At 46.2% G+C, this 10,077-nt stretch overlaps 1 protein-coding gene across 1 annotated transcript; it reads left to right on the top strand.

The window, feature by feature from the left end:
• The first annotated feature begins 3,127 nt into the window (after positions 1 to 3,127).
• Positions 3,128 to 9,053, top strand: LOC311128047 (SUN domain-containing protein 2-like). The gene is made up of 6 exons (XM_084159995.1): positions 3,128 to 3,228; positions 3,327 to 3,414; positions 3,557 to 3,672; positions 8,143 to 8,313; positions 8,517 to 8,606; positions 8,852 to 9,053. Exons 1-6 carry the CDS (start codon positions 3,196 to 3,198, stop codon positions 8,963 to 8,965), a joined length of 612 nt encoding a protein of 203 aa, XP_084016121.1. The 5' UTR covers positions 3,128 to 3,195; the 3' UTR covers positions 8,966 to 9,053.
• The last annotated feature ends 1,024 nt before the right edge of the window (positions 9,054 to 10,077 follow it).

Below are 10,077 nucleotides of genomic sequence, written 5' to 3' on the forward strand. Positions count from 1 at the left end.
ATCTTGTAATGCTATGCTGATTTAAACTCACAAAATGCGAGAAAAGTTTCCACGATGAATCAATTAATCAGAAGAGGAATTTGTACAAATTAGCTGTAGGACCCACTATTTTCCACTGTTGTCCAGTTTTGTGCTCTAAGTAAGATGAAGTTGTCCATGACAACACTGACCTAAGGTGGGTTTTGCTTAGGCTTGGCATTTGAAATCAATCAATCTCTTTATTTTTCTCTCAGTCATGTCTAGAAGAAGTGCGAGACTTCTTAATGTAGGGTACTATGACCAGTCCTCAGATGATGAAATCTCTGGCTCCATGGTCTCCTACAAGGAGAGCCCTGTGCCTAGGTAGGTAGGTAGGTGTGAGTGTGTGTGTGTGTGTGTGTGTGAGTGTGTGTGAGTGAGAGAGTATCGCTGTGTGTGCGGTGATGTTTATTGCACTTACGGTGGTATTAGCACAGTGTTAACTGTGTGTGTGTCAAATCAAAATGTATCTGTGTGTGTCTGTCTCAGGCTATTCAACAAGAGGAAACCGAGAACAGGGGGCCATAAGGGAATCCAAAAGCCAAATCAGCCAATCAACGGTGATGAATTAATTGGTACTGCTGACATCACTTCCTGCCTGCGCTAGGGGTTGTCCAGATTGATAACCCCTATCTAGCCCCTTGTCCCTAGGACATGGTTGTTCTGTCTTGCCAACTCCATGACAATGATCATAGGAGTTGTGACAACACAGGATACGTCCCTAGCCCGGGTTAGACACTTTTGTAGATTGGAAATCATATGCAATGTATTACTAAAGTTCTTTCCCTCTCTCTCTCCCCCCACCCCTCTTTCCCTCTCTTTCCCTCTCTTTCTCCCTCCTCCCCCACCCCTCTTTCTCTCTCTCTCCCTCCTCCCCCACCCCTCTATTTCTCTCTCTCTCCCTCCTCCCCCACCCCTCTCTTTCTCTCTCTCACTCCTCCCCCACCCCTCTCTTTCTCTCTATCCCTCCTCCCCCAACCCTCTCTTTCTCTCTCCCTCCTCCCCCAACCCTCTCTTTCTCTCTCTCCCTCCTCCCCCAACCCTCTCTTTCTCTCTCTCCCTCCTCCCCAACCCTCTCTTTCTCTCTCTCCCTCCTCCCCCACCCCTCTCTTTCCCTCCTCCCCCCACCCTCTTTTTCTCTCTCTCTCCCAACATCCTCCCACCCCTCTCTTTCTCTCCCCCCCCCTCCCCCCCCTATTCCTTCCCTCCCCCTCTGTCAGTCACGGCGCCAACTGTGAGGGCCGTCCAGAGAAGGCAGACCTTCCTGTCTCCTACTGTGGCACCCAGTGTGGCCCCTGTTCCTTTGGCCCCCGCCGCCTCTGTGGCCCTGCAGCCCAGCATGAGCTCCTCCAGCATTGGATTCACCAGAATTGACAGCTCTGGCTACTGCTCTGATTCTGAGGAGCCACTGAGGGTCAAGACACGCTCCAACAGGAGACTATCCAGCGGGATAGGCACTAGGACCAGTGCCAGCGCTAGCTGCAGTGAGTTCAGTGTGTCTGTCTGTGAGAGACAACACTAGCTTGGCATTTGCATGTCTTTATATGCTTGTAAAAAATAAGAAGATAAAAAAAGCTGGTTAGTTAGCATTAGCTTAGCATCAGTGTGTCTCAATTCAATTTTCAATTTAAGGGCCTTTTTAATTTATGCGTGTCTCTCTGCTTGAAATTTGTCAGCATTAGTTTAGCATTAGCTCGTCGCTTTGCTTTTGCCTTGTTTGTTAGCATTAGCATTATCTTTGGCTCTGTGTGTCTCCCTGTAGGCCGTTCATGTTTCCCGACTGGTTTGCCATCCTGGTTTGTCATCTTCCTCTTCCTCCTGCCCGTTCTCCTGACCTTCCGTGAGTGTGACGTAACGTTCATGTTCACACATCTAAATATCCTCCTATAAATCTGTCCTCTGTGTGACCCGAACCACAATGTCTTCCCTGCAGTATTTGTCTTTCCGACCGTGTTCCCCACCATGAACCTCAACCTTCCAATGAACCGGCCGACTCAACCTGACTCTCCGCCCGACCTGACATCAAAGGCTACAGTAGGACCTCTGTTTTTCATCTGTCTTCTGGTGACGTCTCACATGGCACACTATACCCTATATAGTGGCCCACTTATGTGGGCTCTGGTCAAAGGTAGTGCGCTACATAGGGAATAGAGTGCCATTTGGGGCAGACTGTGTTATCTGTCTTGATTGGGTGAATGCTGCAATGAAGCTATGCATGGGCAACACTCTGGTTGACTAGTTAAAACTCTTTCTACAGTATGGAACTTCTATCATGGATTCAGCTCTTGAAGACAAAATGGACAACATCCAGGTACAAAATAGAGAGAGGGGGGTGGAGAGAGAATGCACAAAATGTTTGGCCATATTAATTTATCTGTCCATGTGCTTGTCTTGCAGAGAGAGATTGAAATTCTTAAACAGAAAGCACACCAGCACCGAGGCATTTCCCAGGTGAGAATAGTCAATCTATCCCTTTGTAGTGGAAGTACCTGGGATTATTTTCTATTTTTTGCTGTAGTATTGCCAGTTTGTCAATTGAGATGTGGTGTCAATAATTGCCCTTCTGGAATTAATAAAGTTTATTCAATTGAATTGTGTTTGTGTCCACCAACAGATGGTACAAAGACTCAATATCGACATGAGGGGAGTAAGGAGCGAGATGAACAACGTCAGAGGGAAAGGGAACAGGTGAGTGTGGACCAGTCCTGAAACTACCCATATAGTCCCTAGCTCCTACCCCATAAAAAAACAAGACAAAAGTTATGTTGTATTCTATTCTAGAAGACAAATATCTGTTTATCCCAAAATAGAAAATACATTTGTTTTGTGTTGTTTCATTCTATTTTATTGTAGTGTCTCTATTGCTGTCTCTACTGCTGGAGAGCGTCTGGCCCAGGACGCTGCCGAGTTCGGCAGCAAGATGGCTGATCTCCAAGAGGAACAGTCCATTACCACACAGAGGGTCAGAGCCCTGGAGGACACCAGTGATACGGTAACACACACGTACACGCAGGCACACGTGCACACACACACACACATACACACACACACTTCTCCTAATATGCGTGATCTCTGTGTGTTCTCTAGCTGCAGCAACAGGTGACCACCATTCAAAACCAGCCTCCCCCTGCTCCCACACCAGAAAACATACACCTGACACCTGATTTTAAAGAGGCCATGGAGAAATGGCTGCGTGACCAACTGGCCCAGGTGGGTTTATTTATTTTCTTGTAAAATAAACAGAAGATGTGATGCGTTTTTAAAGTTGACCGTGCATGTGTGATTGTGTGTCTGTCTGTGTCTCACAGGATGAGAGATGGGACATGAAACGGGTGATAAAGGATTGCAGTCGTCCGTTAGCGGACCGACTGCCTGACTTTGCCTTGGAGTCTCAAGGTTTGTGACATCACTGTACTTCAGCATGTTTTCCGTATGTGCCACAGAAATAGTCCCAGCACGTGTGGATGCTTTATAGACTACAGTATTGTGTGTGTGTGTGTGTGTGTGTGTGTGTGTGTGTGTGTGTGTGTGTGTGTAGGTGGCAGTATTGTAACCAGCAGATGCTCTGAGACGTATCACACCCGTTCGGCCTGCGTGAGCTTCCTGGGGATTCCCCTGTGGTATCCTGCAGAGACCCCCCGGACTGTCATCCAGGTTGGTACCTCTCTCTCCCTTTGTGTCATCCAGGTACCTATATCTCTCTTTCTGAAGTGTGTCGTCTTGACCACCATGTTTAAATGCAGGTTAACCATTCTCCTACAATTTCCGCGGCCTGCGGAAATCTAATTAACATAATACAAAAATTCCCATCTAAATCCATCTGTTTAAGCTAGAGATATCTGTTTCTTTGTATGGGCTGCGTCTCAATCCACCACATCCACCGATATCGCCCTTCCGCATCTGCGGTGAAAGGTGGCAAATTATTATAATGAGACTCTCACAAACACGATGATGTTCTGTTTTTTTATATTTTTTTATACACTACATTTTTTACATTTTACATTTTAGTCATTTAGCAAACGCTCTTATCCAGAGCGACTTACAGTTAGTGAGTGCATACATTATTTTTTTTATTTTTCATACTGGCTCCCCGTGGGAATTGAACCCACAACCCTGGCATTGCAAACGCCATGCTCTACCAACTGAGCTACATCCCTGCCAGCCATTCCCTCCCCTACCCTGGACGACACTGGGCCTATTGTGCGCCGCCCCATGGGTCTCCCGGTCGCGGCCGGCTACGACAGAGCCTGGATTCGAACCACGCGATGCAGTGCCTTAGACCACTGCACCCCTTCAAATGAGTGGATTCTGTTATTTCAGCCACACCCATTGCTGACAGGTGTATAAAATCGAGCACACAGCCATGCAATCTCCATAGACAAACATTGGCAGTAGAATGGCCTTACTGAAAAGCTTAGTGACTTTCAACGTGGCACCGTCATAGGATGCCACCTTTCCAACAAGTCAGTTTGTCAAAATTCTGCCCTGCTAGAGCTGCCCCAGTCAATTGTAAGTGCTGTTATTGTGAAGTGGAAACATCTAGGAGCAACAACGGCTCAACCGCGAAGTGGTAGGCCACACAAGCTCACAGAACGGGACCGCCGTATACTGAAGCGCGTACCGAGGTCCAAACTGCCTCTGGAAGAAATGTCAGCACAATAACTGTTCATCGGGAGCTTCATGAAATGGGTTTCCATGGCCGAGTAGCCGCACACAAGCCTAAGATCACCATGCGCAATGCCAAGCGTTGGCTGTAGTGGTGTAAAACTTGCCGCCATTGGACTCTAGAGCAGTGGAGATGCGTTCTCTGGAGTGATGAATCACGTTTCACCATTTGGCATTCCGACGGACGAATCTGGGTTTGACGGGTGCCAGGAGAACACTACCTACCCCAATGCATAGTGCCAACTGTAAAGTTTGGTGGAGGAGGAATAATGGTCTGGGGCTGTTTTTCGTGGTTCGGGCTAGGCCCCTTAATTCCAGTGACGGGAAATCTTAACGCTACAGCATACAATGACATTCTAGACGATTCTAGTGCTTCCAACTTTGTGGCAACAGTTTGTGGAAGGCCCTTTTCAGCATGACAATGCCCCCGTGCACAAAGCGAGGTCCATACAGAAATGGTTTGTCAAGATCGGTGTGGAAGAACTTGACTGGCCTGCACAGAGCCCTGACCTCAACCCCATCGAACACCTTTGGGGTGAATTGGAATGCTGACTGCGAGCCAGGCCTAATCGCCCAACATCAGTGCCCGACCTCGCTAATGCTCTTTTTTTTAAACCTTTATTTAACCAGGTAAGCCAGTTGAGAACAGGTTCTCATTTACAACTGCGACCTGGCCAAGATAAAGCAAAGCAGTGCGGTTAAAACAACAACACAGAGTTACATATGGAATAAACAAAACGTACAGTCAATAACACAATAGAAAATCTATATAGAGTGTGTGCAAATGTAGTAAGTTATGGAGGTAAGGCAATAAATAGGCCATAGTGCAAAATTATTATAATTTAGTATTAACACTGGAGTGATAGATGTGCAGAAGATGATGTGCAAATAGAGATACTGGGGTGCAAATGAGCAAAATAAATAACAACGTAAATAACAATATGGGGATGAGGTAGTTGGGTGGGCTAATTACAGATGGGCTGTGTACAGGTGCAGTGATCGGTAAGCTGCTCTGACAACTGATGCTTAAAGATAGTGAGGGAGATAAGTGTCTCCAGCTTCAGAGATTTTTGCAGTTCGTTCCAGTCATTTGCAGCAGAGAACTGGAAGGAATGGCGACCAAAGAAGGTGTTGGCTTTGGGGATGACCAGTGAGATATACCTGCTGGAGCGCAGACTACGGGTGGGTGTTGCTATGGTGACCAATGAGCTAAGATAAGGCAGGGATTTGCCTAGAAGTGATTTATAGATGACCTGGAGCCAGTGGGTTTGGCGATGAATATGTAATGAGGGCCAGCCAACGAGAGCGTACAGGTCACAATGGTGGGTAGTATATGGGTCTTTGGTGACAAAACGGATGACACTGTGATAGACTACATCCAATTTGCTGAGTAGGGTGTTGGAGGCTATTTTGTAAATGACGCCGAAGTAAAGGATCGGTAGGATAGTCAGTTTTATGAGGGCATGTTTAGCAGCATGAGTGAAGGAGGCTTTGTTGCGAAATAGAAAGCCGATTCTAGATTTAACTTTGGATTGGAGATGCTTAATGTGATTCTGGAAGGAGAGTTTACGGTCTAAGCAGACACCTAGGTATTTGTAGTTGTCCACATATTCTAAGTCAGACCCGCCGAGAGTAGTGATTCTAGTCGGGCAGGCGGGTGTAAGCAGCGTTTGATTGAAGAGCATGCATTTAGTTTTACTAGCGTTTAAGAGCAGTTGGAGGCCACGGAAGGAGTGTTGTATGGCATTGAAGCTCGTTTGGAGGTTTGTTAACACAGTGTCCAATGAAGGGCCAGATGTATACAAAATGGTGTTGTCTGTGTAGAGGTGGATCTGAGAGTCACCAGCAGCAAGAGCGACATCATTGATATACACAGAGAATAGAGTCGGCCCGAGAATTGAACCCTGTGGCACCCCCATAGAGACTGCCAGAGGTCCAGACAACAGGCCCTCCGATTTGACACATTGAACTCTATCTGAGAAGTAGTTGGTGAACCAGGCGAGGCAGTCATTTGAGAAACCAAGGCTATTTAGTCTGCCAATAAGAATGCGGTGATTGACAGAGTCAAAAGCCTTGGTCAGGTCAATGATGACGGCTGCACAGTACTGTCTTTTATCGATCGCGGTTATTATATCGTTTAGGACCTTGAGCGTGGCTGAGGTACACCCATGACCAGCTCGGAAACCAGATTGCATAGCGGAGAAGGTACGGTGGGATTCAAAATGGTCGGTGATCTGTTTGTTAACTTGGCTTTCAAATACTTTTGAAAGGCAAGGCAGGATGGATATAGGTCTGTAACAGTTTGGATCTAGAGTGTCACCCCCTTTGAAGAGGGGGACGACCGCGGCAGCTTTCCAATCTCTGGGGATCTCAGACGATACGAAAGAGAGGTTGAACAGGCTGGTAATAGGGGTTGTGACAATTTCGGCAGCTAATTTTAGAAAGAAAGGGTCCAGATTGTCTAGCCCAGCTGATTTGTAGGGGTCCAGATTTTGCAGCTGTTTCAGAACATCAGCTATCTGAATTTGGGTGAAGGAGAAGCGGGGGGGCATGGGCAAGTTGCAGCGGAGGGTGCAGAGCTGGTGGCCGGGGTAGGGGTAGCCAGGTGGAAAGCATGGCCAGCCGTAGCAAAATGCTTGTTGAAATGTTCAATTATCATAGATTTATCGGTAGTGACAGTGTTTCCTAGCCTCAGTGCAGTGCCTCTTGTGGCTGAATGGAAGCAAGTCCCCCCCAGCAATGTTCCAACATCTAGTGGAAAGCTTTCCCAGAAGAGTGGAGGCTGTTATAGCAGCAAAGGGGGACCAACTCCATATTAATGCCCATGATTTTGGAATGAGATGTTCGACGAGCACTGGTCATGTAGTATAGTTTAGTGCCTAAAATAAGCGGTTAAATACATGTAAAAAAAACAATTACAATGTTTGCTGATCTCTCAGATATAGGACAAACACTTCAGAACAAATTTCCTTTAGATTTTTTTTGGGGGGGGATTATCTGTTCCATGTAGTGAATCTGTTATTCAATGTGTTTCTATGGGCTAATAGCAGTAATGCCAAATTCAATGTTTCATCAAATAATTGTTTTATATATTTTTTGAAACCTTAAGGTGTCTTTAAAATTCAAAATCAAATATCTAAATGATCCTTGGTATGACCATCTTAAAACAATTCCATATGTTGCCCTGGCTTAGACAGGGCTTAGACTCTAGATCAGTGTTTCCCAACCCAGGTCCTCCCAACAATAAAACAAATATATTGTAACCATGGACAAGCACACCTGATTAAACTTGTCAACTAATCATCAAGCCCTCAATGAGCTGAATCAGGTGTGCTTGTCCAGGGCTATAACGAAACAGTGTACTGTTGGGGGTACTGGAGGACCAGGGTTGGGAAACACTGCTCTAGAGGGTTAAAGACTGATCCAAATACACCTGTCACTCATCTTTCACCCCCTCAGGGCCAGCAGGTGCTGCCTGGCAAGTGTTGGCCGTTTCCTGGGGCCCAGGGCACTATGACCATCGCCCTGTCTCACCCCATCCACGTGACCCATGTCTCTCTGGAGCACCTCTCCACCGCCGTCTCCCCTAACGGACGCATCGACAGTGCCCCCAAGGACTTCGCCGTCTACGTGAGTCACCTCTGAGGGCCTTTATTCACAAAGTCTCTGAGTGTGGGGGGGGACCCTTTCCTTCCCTGTTCAGCACTGAGGCTCTTTCCTTTCTTGTACCACATAGAATCTACAGTGGGATGATTTGCACAGGGATGTTTTAGTGCTATGTTGAATACCTTTGAATTGACTCCCTCACTTTTTCCCACTCGCTTTCTGTGTAGGGCATGTCTACTGTCAGCGAAGAGGGAACACTGCTCGGAATGTTTACATATGACCAGGCTGGAGATCCCCTCCAGACATTCAAATTGCCTGTGAGTCCAATGCTGACAAACTATTAGAGATACATAGTAAAGATTCAGGCTAATGAGACAGGTAGGGATACATAGTAAAGATTCAGGCTAATGAGACAGGTAGTGATACATAGTAAAGATACAGGCTAATGAGACAGGTAGAAATACCTTTTGGGGCCTAATGTGTATGCATTAAGACTTATCTCAAAAGTAAATAAGCTTGGACCTCTCTCACCCTCTTCTCACTCTCACTTTTTTTTTCTCAGAACCCTACTGCAGTGTATCGGTATGTGGAGCTCCATGTCCTCAGCAACTGGGGTCACCAGGACTACACCTGTGTGTACCGCTTCCGGGTTCACGGCAAGATGGCTTCCTTTTGAAGGGGATCGTCTATCTATCTTAACCCCTGTGTGTGTGTGTGTGTGTGTGTGTGTGTGTGTGTGTGTGTGTGTGTGTGTGTGTGTGTGTGTGTGTGTGTGTGTGTGTGTGTGTGTGTGTGTGTGTGTGTGTGTGTGTGTGTGTGTGTGTGTGTGTGTGTGTGTGTGTGTGTGTGTGTGTGTGTGTCCACCCCAACCCCAGAATTTTCACTTTCATACTGGAGCATATATTTTGCCTCTAAATAAAATCTGTATCAGGCAGTGTTTGTATGGTTTTGGCACTAATTGGAACTGAGTGTAATGATGGTGGCCATATTGGATTCCCAATAGAGTTGAATTACACCAGAATAGTTGTAAATGTCATAAGTATAGTACGCCATTCTAAAAGATGTATCTTATTTGCAAAACTCATTTACAGGTGATTAAACCCCCATCAAATGGTATTATGGCAGCCATATTGGATTTTGCACACTATATTGGATTTGGGGCAAAATCCAGGGTGGCCCCGAGGCTCAATAACTCTCCATGCCCTGAAATACACTAAGGAGCCTTTGACTGGGGAAGAAAAACATAACTTTTCAGTGTCTGGGTCTGGGCCCTTTGTTTTCCTTAGAGCCATAACACTAAACAACTTTTTGTCAGGAAATACCATACAGTAGGGTTTCCCAAACTTGGGGGGGGCCTGGTTGCACGTTTTGGTTTTTTGACCTAGCACTACACAGCTGATTCAAATTATCAACGCTTGATGATGAGTTGGTTATTTGAATCAGCTGTGTAGTGCTAGGGCAAAAACCAAAACGTGCACCCAGGGGGGGCCCCAGGACCAAATTTTGGAAGTATTGAATGGGAGTAAATTTGACTTGGAACATTGTCTATTAACCAGCTACCAAAAAGTAAAGTCTACATTCATCATTAATATTCATAGTTCATATTTCTGCCTATTGTTCATCTGTGTTGATATTTCCACAATGCATCAAGATATCCTCATGCTGTTTGTGTATGTAGGGCAGCCAGGCAATATTCTGCACTAACGCAGCTGACTGTAGACGAAAGTCAACGAGTGAAGTCGGGGGAGATGTGTCTGCGACAGCTGAAAGTCAGACAGTGTTGTGGTC

The sequence above is a fragment of the Coregonus lavaretus genome, assembly GCF_964263955.1.
Source record: "Coregonus lavaretus genome assembly, chromosome: 4".
Taxonomy (NCBI): domain Eukaryota; kingdom Metazoa; phylum Chordata; class Actinopteri; order Salmoniformes; family Salmonidae; genus Coregonus; species Coregonus lavaretus.

Excerpts from the sequence above, each read along its gene's own strand:
- LOC311128047 (XM_084159995.1), top strand. The coding sequence starts at position 3,196 with ATGGAGAAATGGCTGCGTGACCAACTGGCCCAG. Across the intron at positions 3,415-3,556 it reads CTTTGCCTTGGAGTCTCAAG|GTGGCAGTATTGTAACCAGC; the intron begins GTTTGTGACATC and ends GTGTGTGTGTAG. Across the intron at positions 8,314-8,516 it reads CCAAGGACTTCGCCGTCTAC|GGCATGTCTACTGTCAGCGA; the intron begins GTGAGTCACCTC and ends CTTTCTGTGTAG.